Source organism: Amia ocellicauda, chromosome 7 (assembly GCF_036373705.1).
Source record: "Amia ocellicauda isolate fAmiCal2 chromosome 7, fAmiCal2.hap1, whole genome shotgun sequence".
Taxonomy (NCBI): domain Eukaryota; kingdom Metazoa; phylum Chordata; class Actinopteri; order Amiiformes; family Amiidae; genus Amia; species Amia ocellicauda.
This window is the reverse complement of record NC_089856.1, coordinates 46,737,062-46,750,284: the sequence shown is the minus strand read 5'-3', so window position 1 is coordinate 46,750,284 and position 13,223 is coordinate 46,737,062. Positions and strand designations below refer to the sequence as shown.

Sequence of the window (13,223 nt, the reverse complement as noted above, 5' to 3'; positions counted from 1 at the left end):
CAAAGTGAAATAACAACAACAAAAACAAGAAACAAGACAATATGTCCCCTGATCCTGTTAATTAACAGGAATAAGAGCTTTAGCTGGATAGGTAATGTTTTATAGCTTGGTTCCATAAACAGAAACTCCTATTCAGAGTCCAACACCACCCTTTTAACTTTCAGTTGTTTAGGGGTTTGATAATAATTCTCTCTTTATGTCTCTCCATGGTCTTTGCAGTGGTATGTCAAATCTCCTCGGCCACACCTCCAACCTCAAAAACAGGTGACTGCTCTTTCTTCCCATCTACTGTGCTTTATTAGTATTATTACATTACCACAATTTAAAAACTTAAGCCATCTATTTATTCTTTATAACAAATGAATTTGGAACCACAATTGGTTCAGACCTATCATTTTACAATGAGGACCAGGGCAGCTCTCACTGGCAACACTACACAGCCCAAAGGTACCCGACTACAGGGGTTGGTGTCGGGTGTGGAGCAGAGTGAACCCTGTCCCAATTTAAAACCACCCAACTCTAACAGCAGAGTGTTTCAGTACTTCAGCAGTTGGGTGTTACTGTTAAGAAACAAACTCTCGTAAGATGACTTTTGCTAGAATATGTATTCAGGGAGTGTGGGATCATCTCTGAAGGAAAACCCCAGAAGAATGGCTCAAAGAAGACACAGCCATTCACATGGACTAGAATTGTGGATTCCTAATTAGCTCATATTCAGTTCAAGTAAATACTGACCAAATACTTTATTGACATGATGTAAACCACAGATGGTATAATATGCCCCCTGTAAAAGAGGGGACTTGGTAACATGTAGATGAGGACCGGGCCACATTAGGTGAACCAGTTTTTGAAGTGAAATAAATGGCTGCCTGATGAAATGTCCAGAAACTGGCATAAACTAAATGTCATTACAGCATTTGAACACAAGAGGGTGACATATAACAAGCTAATGCAGGAGTGTTAGACTTTTGTTCCAGCACAGCACTTGGATCCTTAATTGGTCTAATTAAACAATTACCTGGATGAATTTAACACTTCTCTTCAGACTCTGAAATGTTCTGTGCTTTAAATGTTTTGAGTCATCAACAGATTGAAAAGGTATCGGCTATAAAAAATAAAACAAGCCCACTTGAGTAAATAATGACATTAAGTGATTGGGATCTCTTGTTGGAACAACCCCCCCAGGACTGGAGTCTGACACCCCACTCTTTTTCTTCCCCCAGAAAATGACAGTAGAAAGCATAATGGCCACACTAAGCAGACACATCCCTGTGTTCCACAACGTTACCTCTGTCAGCCTCACCTCCAGCGCCAAGAGGAGCATAGCCAGTCTGCTGAGCCCCAGAGCGCAGTACTGTGTGGGGGAGCAGCTGAGCGTTCAAGTGGACATGAGGAACCACATGGGGGAGCTGAAGAGCTATGGTGGAGACTTCATCCTGGCCCGAATCCACTCTCCTAATGTGATGGCCGCTGCCTCTGGATCAGTTGAAGATCTCCGCAATGGCTCCTACCACGTCAACTTCACCTTGTTCTGGCCTGGCACGGTGGAGGCGTCCCTGCTTCTGGTGCACCCCAGCGAGGCCGTGTTTTCCCTGTGGAGAGCCAGGCAGCAGGGCTACGACAAGATCAGTTACACAGGGACCTTCGTCAATGGCAGCCGCCAGGAGAAATCACTGTGCAACTTTCGCCTGAGTTCAAACAAAACGCTGTGCAAATACACTGACGAGAGGGGCGAAGAATACTATACCTGCCTCAAACCCCCCTCCCTGGCCTGTGAATCTCTCACTAATTTCACCTCCAGTTACACACAAGGTTCATTCTTCAGTGACATCGAAAACCAGCTGCTGAAAAGGTAATGTGGTGGACGATAAGAGCTCCCAACTACCGAATAATAATACTAATACTAATAAAACTAATCTTTATAATCCCAAACCATTCTGGGATTTTGCCCAATAGCCTGAATTACAAATGATAAGGATTTAAATTGTTCTAAAATATCTTTCTTTCCTTTTGAAGAGATAACATTGGTGTACTCATCCAGAATGATTTTCAGGCCATAGAGGTTTTGGAGTGTGATGGTAAGAACTATTGCCTGGTGACTGTTGTCCATTCATGTTTCTGCTAATTGACAGTTTACAGTTGGGTCATTCTCCCAAAACATGTACCACTAGTGTTACACGAGAGTAAACACTGAACATGTCATGTCTATTATATTCTTGTGTCTTTAATAATATTAAATGCCTTGATTATTAAATAACCAGCCACATTTTGTGCTAGTACACACATCTTCGATAAGTGACATCTGGCTTAAGCTAAAGAGATAATTAAAGTATATAAGCAAATATTATCTTGTGTTGTTGTTGTCTGATATGTTTATTTTAACATAACAATATCTGCAAACATCTGTGGGTGTTTATGAGAGTCTGAATGGGTGGATGTCACAATTTAAAAAAGATGCATGCTCCGGCCACGTTTGGGTATGTGTTTCATTCTCTGGCACACCCAACATAACATTTTGCTACCTGTTTTGGGTTGTTTATCATTACTTTCTAATGTTTTGCTGCTGTAGACTTGAAACAGTGAATTTGTTAACTAAATATGTTACTTAAGATCTGTGGTAGCATTCGTGTAGCGCAGATTTCTGCAGTTCTGCACAAAAATCGCTCATTCCACTACTGACACATAGTAAATCTAAATTTAGCATCTGTCATTTTCCCGCCAACAGTAGGTTATTTATAAATGTAGAATAAATGCTCTTTAGGATGCAGAGTGCAAGAAAATACGTCCCTTTCAGGAACCGATTGAACATGATCTTGGGACACCGCACTCTCAGAAACACATTACTTTTAATTATTAAACATTACTATTCTCATGATTGTGATGACTACAAAACATGACAAAATTACGTCTAACAAATTCAACTTTTTGTGATCAAATTATTAATTACCTGAAAATGGTTAGGATTTCACTGTTGAAAAAATAATTATTCATTTTGTATGCATGCTAACAATGTTAATATGTGTATTAATGTTTTGTTTCTTGGAACTATTGCCAAATTTGTGATCACCCTCAGGAAATGGTAAATGATTTGGGAGAATGACCCAGTTATCAATTTGCTTGACTGCCTGACTCTCAATCCAAACCTTAATTCAATCCACTAGATGCAATAACTAAGACCAATCCGATATTCTAAGTGAATTCAGTTTGATACACAGAGAAAGCTATGCAATTGTAATGCGGCTCATTAGGTAAAAATGAAACCGCTGTTGGGATACATGGAAAACTTAAACAGGCTACATGCTTGAAGAACAGCAGAGAGCTCTGAGGGAAACATAACAAGAGGATCTACCTACCAGGCACTTGACCTTGCTCTTTGACACAAGCACACTTCCCCTCTTCTTTTCTAGGTGCAACCCATAATCGTTCTAGGTTGTGTGAACCAGGACATATCTCGCCTCTCCCCAGCGGGTACTTCCTCGCAAAAAAGTGGTTCTCCTCCTCCTGCCACACGGGCAGCTTCCTGAGTGCAGACTCCATCAGCCGCTGTCTGCAGGGCAAAACACTGTACCTCAGAGGAGACTCTACTGTGCGCCAGTGGATAGAACATTTAGAGAGAACACTGAAAGGTAAGGACTTGTACACAGGGAATTTTGCATAGCTTCATAGCTGGGGAAAGGGCTTTTCATACCATTTCAAGCCACTGGGAATTACAGACTTTGGAATTTAAGGCTCACATAGTCTACTGGTTTGTTATTACTGACTTGAATTGATTACCTGCTTATGGAGCCTGGATGACAGGAGTTTGACACTGGCATTCAGATATTAGTCGAAAGCTTTGAAAGTGCATTTTGCTATCCCAACACAAAACTTTGCCTCAGCTGCCTCCTTTTGTGGGTGACAGTTATTGCTTCTCTTCATTTCTGTCCAGAGACTGGACACTTTCATCCTGAAAAGGGTTGAGGACTCAGAGATGCACTCAAATGCAGCTTTCTCTCTTGGTGTCTTCTCAGATATGAAGTACACAGACAAAGCTGTAAACAATGCTCCCATGCTGGCTGTCGATTCTCAGAGGAACATCAGCGTGGATTGGAAGAAGCATGCCCAACCATGGATCACCTACATGACTCAGAACTTATCGCATGGCCCATACATCTCCCACGAGCTGGACAGGATAGGGGGGGGGCAGAATGTGGCTGTGGTTATTGGGATAGGGCAGCACCTGAGGGCTTTCCCTCTGGAGCTCTTCATCAACAGGCTCCTCAGTATCCGCAGGGCCATCCAGAGACTGGTGGCTCGCAGCCCACAGACCACAGTCTTCATCAAGCTGGAGAATACCAGGGAACTGACATCGGTGATGGTGTGCTTCAGTGACTGGCACGGCCACCTGCAGAACCTGGCACAGAGAGAGGTGTTCGGGGACTTGAGGGTGGGCATAGTGGATGCCTGGGACATGGCCGTGGCCGCCAACACCTTTGTTATCCACCCTTCTTCAGCCATTATTGCCCATCAAGTGGACGTGCTACTGTCCCACCTCTGTCCTGCCCAATAGAGACCTGGTTTACTGTCCTGGGAGGGACTCTAGAAGACATGTTCTCATTGACGTCAATGAAAGTCATTACAAATAAAGCAAGGACTAAGTAATTGAAATGAATTTGTGCCACTTTTGTTACTGTGTTTTGTAGTGGATTTTTTTCCCTGCTATCCAAAGATTCTCAAAATTCAAGTTGATTATCAGCTCCAGATATTTTAATCAATGCATGGACGAGAAGAATGGCCTATCACTCCTGGCAGAACTACTTAGTGGAGCCTGGGAGTGACTAATCTATCACACATCATGTAGGGTTAAATCAACGAGGAGCTTGGATTCAGTACTGGCTTTTCTGAAGCAGACATCAACTCCCTATCATACCTGGAGATCACATACCCCAACGTTTCTCAACTGGGGGGGCTGCAGCCCACAAGGGGGCCTCAGTGAGCTGCCAGGGGGGCCACGAGAAGTAGCTGAATATGAATGAAAAAACACAAAAGTTATTGGCCAAATAAAAATGTAATGTCGTGAATGATACTTTCATTTTATAAACATTACACATTATATTATATAGAAATACAATTATAATTAATCAAATACTGATGATAGCTGAGCTCAGATGCCAGGAAACGATCAGGGCATAGCAGGTGTGGCTAAAAAACTGAAAATATCAGTAAAATGTTGAAAATATGAGGACAGTTATCTTAAAGCCCTGCACGGGCCTCAAATCTAGGCCCCAGCCCGGCCCTTGTCCGACAGCCGATCACAACCTCGGCCCGAGAACGAATGGAGCCCGTGTTTATTTTTTATTTTTTATTACACAGCCTATACTACTGTTGCAGCCATTAAAATAGCTCAGTTTTGTTTTTAATGTCAAAGTAGTTATATTTATTTTCATTTCTTTATTAAGTTAATTTAGAAAAATGTTCGGGGCATTTTTTGTTTGTTAAAGTTTTTGTTTTTTAAAGTGACGACCAAGCCGATGGCCGACAGTGAGTTGATCATGTTTGATCAATTTAGCCTCTCAAATCAACACTTGACTTGCCTACAATAAAATCCATAGATATAAAACACTTCAAGCATATCACACAATGTTAGTTTAAATGTTTATCACCACCACAGTAAAAAGGCATTTTTGACAAGCTGACCAGGCTGCTCTGCTGCTCGCAACGGCGTGCGGAAAAACGAACGAACACGCAGGTTATCTGACCTCAAAAATCAAGGCTTCACCACAGAACATGGCCATTCTTATGTCCAATATTGTCCAACTGTTAGTTAATGAAAATAAAGTCCAATCAAACTTAAAACAAGACAGCCTCCTAGTCTTAACATGGCTAGAGGCAGAAGAACAGTCTCTTACAGAGCATCGTGGAGAACAAGCCCAGCGTCCACAGCGGAGCTTTCAGTCCAGTCCGTTTCTTCTCTAACTCTTCCAGCTGTGCTGACGACACGCTGCTGCTGCTGCCGCTGGCGGGGACACTAACACCGTGCGAGCCGGTCTGCGCTGGCGCGGTAGCAGCGCTCCGTGGGAAACCTGTGTGCGTGTGTGTGCGTGAGCAGACTCTCATGCGTGTCAGTGTGATAGACGTTTTATAACCTTTCTATTTTTGTTTTACCATCATCAACTTCTCATAGTTTATTTTAATTAATGAATGTCTAAAATATAAAAAGGAGGAGGAGCCTAAAACAGGCCCGATGCCCGACCGTGTGTGAACTATGACTGACTGTCCTCTGATTGGCTCTTAGTCAAATTCAAAATGACCCCCACTTCTAGATTACTTTAGCATAAGAAACCCAAGTCATGGTGGTGGCAAAATGCTATTGGTTGGAAGGAAACCTTATAAAAGGGAAAACAAAGAGAATTTGAGTTCTCTTAACTTCTTCATCCTGCAACGAGAGACAAGACTGAGCTGGAGAGGAGAGACAGAGAGAGACACACCGCTTCCTGCCTGACCAGACTGGCCTATAAGCTGTACTGTGAGGAGAAAGAAGAAAATGGGTATTATCTGTTTCTTACTGTAATCCAGCAGAAGCTTAATATTATTTATTTTCAGTAATATAATTGAATGATATTAGTTTCCTATTTTTGTCAAAATAAATGATTATTGCACATCTGTGACTTGACCGCATCTTCCCTCTAAAAATAATCTTAAAAGAGAAACCAATTGACTATGAGTTTTCAGTTCAACTATTTATTTAGATTGACTGAAAAACCAAGCATCTCAATATACTCTTATAGGCCTTTAGGAGGTTCTGAAAGAGATCTCATGGCGGGGGGTGATGTAGCCAATATAGCAGGAACCTGACCAATCATCAGGGAGCCAAGGATAGGCATGATTTCCACAGATCAGATATGTACCTTCAAGTGTGGCAATTCCTGCATTTGAAACCCCCCATCCCAACATATCCCACGAGCTATTGCAGGAGCTTTTTCCTACAAACAGATTTCCTTAACCATACTGACAGGCTAGTCCAGGGACAGAGTCTGCCAAAAGGCAGCCTCTGGGAGGTATTATATGGGTGTAAATAGGGCATTTGTTCAGTCAACTTTGAGGCAGATGCATTAACAGTATTGCAAATACTCATATCTATTCTATAATGTTTCCATATAGCACAGTTATCTTCTGCAGTCAAGGGAACTGGGATCATAGGAATGCCTCCCTCAGTGTTATGGGGAACATGTGAACACACCCAGCACCTTGACAGATTCAAGTCTTTCGTAAACCGATAAGACAGTTGGAGGCAGGTGTTTCCGCTGGGCAGGTGGCTGTCTCATCGCTGTTGAATCCTCCGTTGTATTTTATCAGTGTACATGTTAATGTCTGTGGTGTTAATATGCGAAAGGGGAGAGGTTACTAGCACGTCACCCGGTATTTGTGGACCCGTGCGTCCTGTTGCTCCTTTTGGGCCACTGCTTTGGCCCTGTGCTGTTAGCTGCAGAGTGATGCCAATGTCAGCTTCTTCTGGACTGGTTTCCCCAATCAGTGATGATCTCGTCCCCTTGAAGTTGAAGGCGCCCTCTTCCCAGCTCACTATGGTGCATACGATGGTCCCACAAGCGATAAGGAAGAGGATCCAAGCACAGGCAGAGCATCCTTCTGGTCTCCCCCCGGGTTGTGCTGATCGCTTCGATGGGCAAGTTTGCAGTGGGAGGAGTGGATCCATGTCGTCTTTCCTTGGCACTTCACAGCGGTGTGGGTGGTCAGTAGCACTTGGTAGGGCCGTGTCCACCTGGGCTGTAGGGAGGAATTTCTATGGTGTACTTTGATATAGACGTAGTCATCTGGCTGAAAGGGGTGACAATCCTGCTGGGCTGGTTCAGTCTGGGCAGCTTTCACCTGTGAATGGACAGCTTCGAATGCACGTGTTAGTCCCATACGGAAAGACAACATAGCATCATCCATCAAGTGGATGTCCATTTCCCTTACAGACAATGGAGGAGTGACGGAAAGTCTCATAAGTCATCCCATAATAATCTCACACGAAGGAAGACCAGTTTTTTTTCAATTTGCTGACGATTTCATTGTCATTAGGGCTATAGGTAGGGCAACTGGACGTTTGAGTCCTGTTTGTTTGCATATTTTAGCCAGCTTATTCTTTAATATCCCATTTTGTCTCTCCACTGCTCCAGCTGACTGAGAGTGATGGGCAGTGAAATTGTTATTTACCTCTCAGGACTTTGCATAGTTCCTGCACTATTGTCCCAGTAAAGTGAGCGTTCCTATCGCTGGAAATTTCCCTGGAATGCGAAATCTACATAGAACACCCCTTAACAGTATTTTTGCTACTGTTATTACTTCAGCCTTCCTACGGGATACGTTTCAACCCATTTAGAAAACCTATACAAGTATATATTCATATCCACAACATTTAAGCTTTTGAACACTATCTATTTGCATATGAACTTTTGCAGCATTATGAGTTTGACAAATGTGGCAAGTTCTACAATATTGCTAAGCTGTTACTATAAAACCTGGGGCAAACCAATTTAAAAGACTGATGCACACATCCCCCCTTTGCCCGTGTGGCCAACACCATGCGCCAGATGGGCAAACCAGGGAAAGAGTGCCTGTGAGGCAACCAATGCATTAGCAAATGTTTGAGCTCTCTTATGGAAGGTGCAGTGGCCAGTTGCAATTTCCTGGAGCTTTTACAGTGCATCTCAAATTACATTTCATCCTGCCCCAGGTCATAAAAGTCAAACCCTAGCTTCAACCTACATAACACATACATTTTGTTGCTTCTAAGAAAATACAAAAGTCAGCAAAATGTTATTTTTACAAATTCAGTTTGTAAACTGTATTGTACATATATTTCACTCCAGTATGTGAGTCAATCAATTTAGTTAATATTTGGGAAATAAGCCCTTTCAATTATCTCAATAATGAGATAATTAATTTTTTTAATTAAAAGTGTGCAGTCAATGATTTCCCTAATGAAGAGCCTTGCGTGGGCACTAAGACTGTCCACCTACGCGGCTCATATCGGTCTTCATTGTGTCCCTTCCTCCTATTGAAGTCCAATCTACAACGGTACAGATTCAGAAGAAATGTTTCCAAAGCCAGATTGAACAGATCAATAGTTCATTTCTTACCTATTCAATGTATTTAGGGATCTTATTCCTAGGGATTTAAATATCTTCAATGTGGAACTCATAGCTACCAAATGAGCACATCTTTAATTTCCTGGAGTACCTGGTTATCTATTTATCAATATCTAAGAAACCTTCACTGGATGTTTGCCTCGGATTCCTATTTCTAAATTTGGCTCTAATTCCATTTCTAACATGTTACCTTTTGTCTTTTCTTTCTTTTCTCTAACAAATGTTTTAAGATAGCTAGCTTTGCTTTCTCATTTCTTAAATGTACATTAATCATTCCACATCATAAACACTTTCTAGTTTACTTCTCCCGGCTTTGTATTCCTATTTTGCAAAAACGTTTTTAGGTGCTCAAGTCTGTCTAAATCAAAAGTCCCATCTTCTGGAAACCTTAACTTTCTGTCACCTATTGTCCAGTCAAACCACTTGTGCACATCGTGCACATCGTGCGCATCTTCACTCCATAGTGATCATACATGTACCTGACATGTGTACCTGTGGGTGGCGGGTCACCCGTGTTACTGGAGCCGTTACCACCCATTTTCTATGTAACGTTTTGTACACAACTGCCAAGACATACAAGTACACAAAATAATAACAAAATGACAGGGGAAAAAATTAAAAAAATGTAAAAAAGTAAAAAATAAATAAAAATATAACAAAACAAAACACAAATTAAAATACATCCTATATACGAATAATAACAAACATGTTTTTCAATATGTTTGCATTTACATAACTTGTATATAACTTAATGACGTTTCATCATTTACCATACCATTTATGGTTCTATAAAACACGTGCTTTTATATTATCACCGGCATATCAGATATTGAACAATTAATTAGCGCTCTTTTTTTTTTTCTAATAGTAGGTCAAACCTACGCTGCAGTTTACAGACACACTTTTGTCTGTGGGAACCCGAACAAGAAAACACAGTCCTGTTCCTTCACAAACAAGAAGACACAGTCAAGTCTATGGTAACCCTAAGAAACCTTGTTTCTTTACAAGCAAGAAAACACTTCCTGCCTCAAGTACTTGATGTAAGGCAAGCAACAACGTTTAATTAAAATATAGATCGCGTTACCTGATCGTCGTAGGGCCAGGCGAGCAGACAAGTGAAAGCAAAGCACCGCAGTAGGGAATTTTTCAAAAAGGTTCCCTTACCTTTTTCTATTTTGCCGGTGCGGTTTTGCTGGTCACTGGTCTGTCCACTCCGGTCCTCTCCGTCAGGGTTAGCGATCCCGATCCTCATCGCCATGTAATGTGGAAGAAAAACCATCTTCAATCGGGTTGGAACTTTCGTTGCAATGCCTTTAATACACGCAGCGTGGAGAGGAACCGGGAATCAAGAAGATCCCAAAGTCGCTCTGCTTTCATGTTAAAAGTCAGAGCTTTTTATAGACAGAAAACAAAGATCTGGTTACAATTAATAAGTAATTACTTTTGTTATCTTAAAAGCTTGCTAAGAAGAATATATTATTAAAGGACAGAGTACATGGGTCAATACAAGGATTAAGAAGCTGAGACACTAAAGGAGACACTGAAATCATACTGTTTGACGTGGTCTCCAAGATTCTCATCGTAAATAACAAACAGAAAACAAGCTACCTTCTGGCCTGTCCTTCTGGCTTAACCTTATCTTTCTTAAGTATACAACAGAGTAAAATATATATGAAGGAAAGAATTTCTAACTTTCCTTCCACAGAGCTGAAAATATGCTGTGACACCAGGGAGCACGCTCCTTAGTGTGGTTGGGAATACTAAATGCTCCAGAAGACAGTAAGTCAGGAAACCAGTTTCAGGCCTGTTCCCGAACCTTGCTGCTCTCATTAAGAGCTGCTGCTGTTATGGTGAGGACTGTTGAACATTGATTGGCCAGGTTGAATTTCAAGCCCCCAGGTTGCTGCTGGAGCACTAGTGAAGCACATACAAGCGAGGTCCCCTGCACGGGCTTAGGAATTAAGTGCCATGAGGAGTCTGCAGAAAGGGCAACAGCAGCACATTCATTGATTAATTTGTACATTGTCTAGCAGTAAAGTAAAATATTGCCCACCATGCATTTCTTAAATACAACAAACGGTCATCAGGTTGAAAGTCTTTGTGGATCTGCAAAACCTCTCTTTGATCCTTCAGAATGACTCTGTACGGGCCCCTCCATCTTGGGTCTTTCCAGTATTTCCTTTTCAGGTCCTTGACTAACCTCGAAGTCACCTGGTTTGATCTTGTTGCCTCCTGCATTCTGGAGACCTGGCAGGGTGGCTTTGATTCTGGGGAAGATAACTTTTAGAACATTATTGAGACCTTTACAGTATTTAATAATTTCTTCATCCATCCCTTGGAGAGTCAACCTGCTTTCGGGAAAAGGTGTGTTAGTCATTCTCATTGGTCTTCCTGTGACCACTTCATTAGGGGACAGCCCTGTGGCTGTGTGTGTCCTTCCTCGCATGTACATCAGAGCCAAAGGCAACACTTTCATCTAACTTAATCCTGTTTCTGCATGCAATTTCGCCAATTTTAATTTCATAGTTCCTTTCGCTCTTTCTACATCCCCTCCTGACTGAGGATGGTAGCTGCAGTGGTTTTGGAGATCAATCTGCAGGGCAGTGGACAGAGAGGAGATTACCTGATTAACAAAATGTGTGCCATTGCCTGAAGACAGATGTGTGGGAATACGCCATCTGGGAATTATTTCTCAAATCAATGTTTTTTCCACCGTGTCCTCGGTGCTGCGACTGCAAGGGAAGGCTTCAATCCATTTGGAAAACATGTAAATAATTACTAAGCAAAATTTAATTTCCTTCACAGGAAATTAGTTCAATGAAATCCTTCATCAAATACTCAAAAGGAGCTTCTAGGTTTGGCTGTGAGCCTGTGGCCACAGACACTCCCTTTCCAATGTTATAAGCAGCACAAATCAAACACCGTTTACAGAAATGTTCAGCAAAACTGGTAAATCCTTTTGCATACCAGTATTTGTTTACTAACTCAATCATCCCTCCTCTTGACACATGGTCCTGACCATGAGTCAATTTAGCAAGGAAGGGAAAACAAGACCTGGGAAGTGCCGGCTGAGAGCCCTCTGCCAGTTACAACCCAGGGTCTGTGAGGTTGCAGCATAAGTGCCAGTTTCGCAGTTCTTTGGGGTCCGCTGTGGCCCGTAAGTGAACAACATAATTAGGGGAGAAAACAAACAGGTGTCGGCGATGGCAGGACTGGCATCTGCAAAAGAGGTGAGACAGAAGAGTTAGGCACTGCCTTGGCAGCTTCTTCAGCACGAGCATTACCTAAGGAAACAGTGTCAGAGGAAGAAGTGTGAGCCTGACATTTTATCACTGAAATGCCAGAGGGCAAAAGGATAGCTTCCAAAAGGGAAGAAACGAGTGGGAGTGCTGGATAGTCTTCACAGAAGATGTGATGAAGAGTGTGGCAGAGAGTGCCAAAATCATATGGGGAGTCAGTATACATATTGACAGAGTAACCAGAGGCTAGAATACAGCCACCAGTAAGGGCAAAAAGTTCAGCAGCCTGTGCCTACAAGTGAGAGGGCAAATGCGCGCTTTCAATCAGAGAATGTGAGGTGACGACAGCATGTGCAACAGTGGGGCCTGCATCGGTATGGGAGGCTGAGCCATTAACAAAAAAAATCAAAATCAGGGTTAGGCAGGGGTTCTTCTGATAAATTGATATGAGGGGAGGAGGTTTTGTCAATGATGGTGGAGCAATCGTGAGCTTCACCGGCATCAGCTGTGGGTAGAAGAGTAGCAGGGTTAGTAGCAGTATAGCGGTGAAGAGAAACATGGGACATGGTGAGCAAAATATTCAGATATTGCAAGAGCCTGGCAGGTGTAAGATGCTGTGTTTTTGCTTTATTTATGATAGAGTGTACAGCTTGCGGAACATGTACATGTAACTCGGTCATGGCAACGAGATCAGAGCAGGAATGGCATCAGTGGCTGCAGATCCTGCAGATCAATGGCAGGAGACAAGTCCACGAGTGACAGCATCCAAATATTTAGAATAATACCAAAAAGCATGGTAAGTGTCACCATGGTGTTGGGCAAGAACAGCAGACATGAACCCATGGGATTTAGA

General features: G+C 42.3%; 2 protein-coding genes across 2 annotated transcripts; both read left to right on the top strand.

Annotated features, from left to right (window-relative positions):
* Positions 1-1,231: 1,231 nt before the first annotated feature.
* On the top strand, positions 1,232-3,960 carry LOC136753979 (NXPE family member 2-like). Its single transcript, XM_066710358.1, has 4 exons — positions 1,232-1,852; positions 2,017-2,078; positions 3,408-3,626; positions 3,929-3,960. The coding sequence occupies exons 1-4, from the start codon at positions 1,245-1,247 to the stop codon at positions 3,958-3,960; spliced, it is 921 nt and encodes a 306-aa protein (XP_066566455.1). The 5' UTR covers positions 1,232-1,244.
* Positions 3,959-4,620, top strand: LOC136754163 (NXPE family member 1-like). The gene has a single exon (XM_066710493.1). It carries the CDS (start codon positions 3,971-3,973, stop codon positions 4,547-4,549), a length of 579 nt encoding a protein of 192 aa, XP_066566590.1. The 5' UTR covers positions 3,959-3,970; the 3' UTR covers positions 4,550-4,620.
* The last annotated feature ends 8,603 nt before the right edge of the window (positions 4,621-13,223 follow it).

Excerpts from the sequence above, each read along its gene's own strand:
- LOC136753979 (XM_066710358.1), top strand. The coding sequence starts at position 1,245 with ATGGCCACACTAAGCAGACACATCCCTGTGTTCCACAACGTTACCTCT. Across the intron at positions 2,079-3,407 it reads AGAGGTTTTGGAGTGTGATG|GTGCAACCCATAATCGTTCT; the intron begins GTAAGAACTATT and ends CTTCTTTTCTAG. Across the intron at positions 3,627-3,928 it reads TTTAGAGAGAACACTGAAAG|AGACTGGACACTTTCATCCT; the intron begins GTAAGGACTTGT and ends ATTTCTGTCCAG.
- LOC136754163 (XM_066710493.1), top strand. The coding sequence starts at position 3,971 with ATGCACTCAAATGCAGCTTTCTCTCTTGGTGTCTTCTCAGATATGAAG.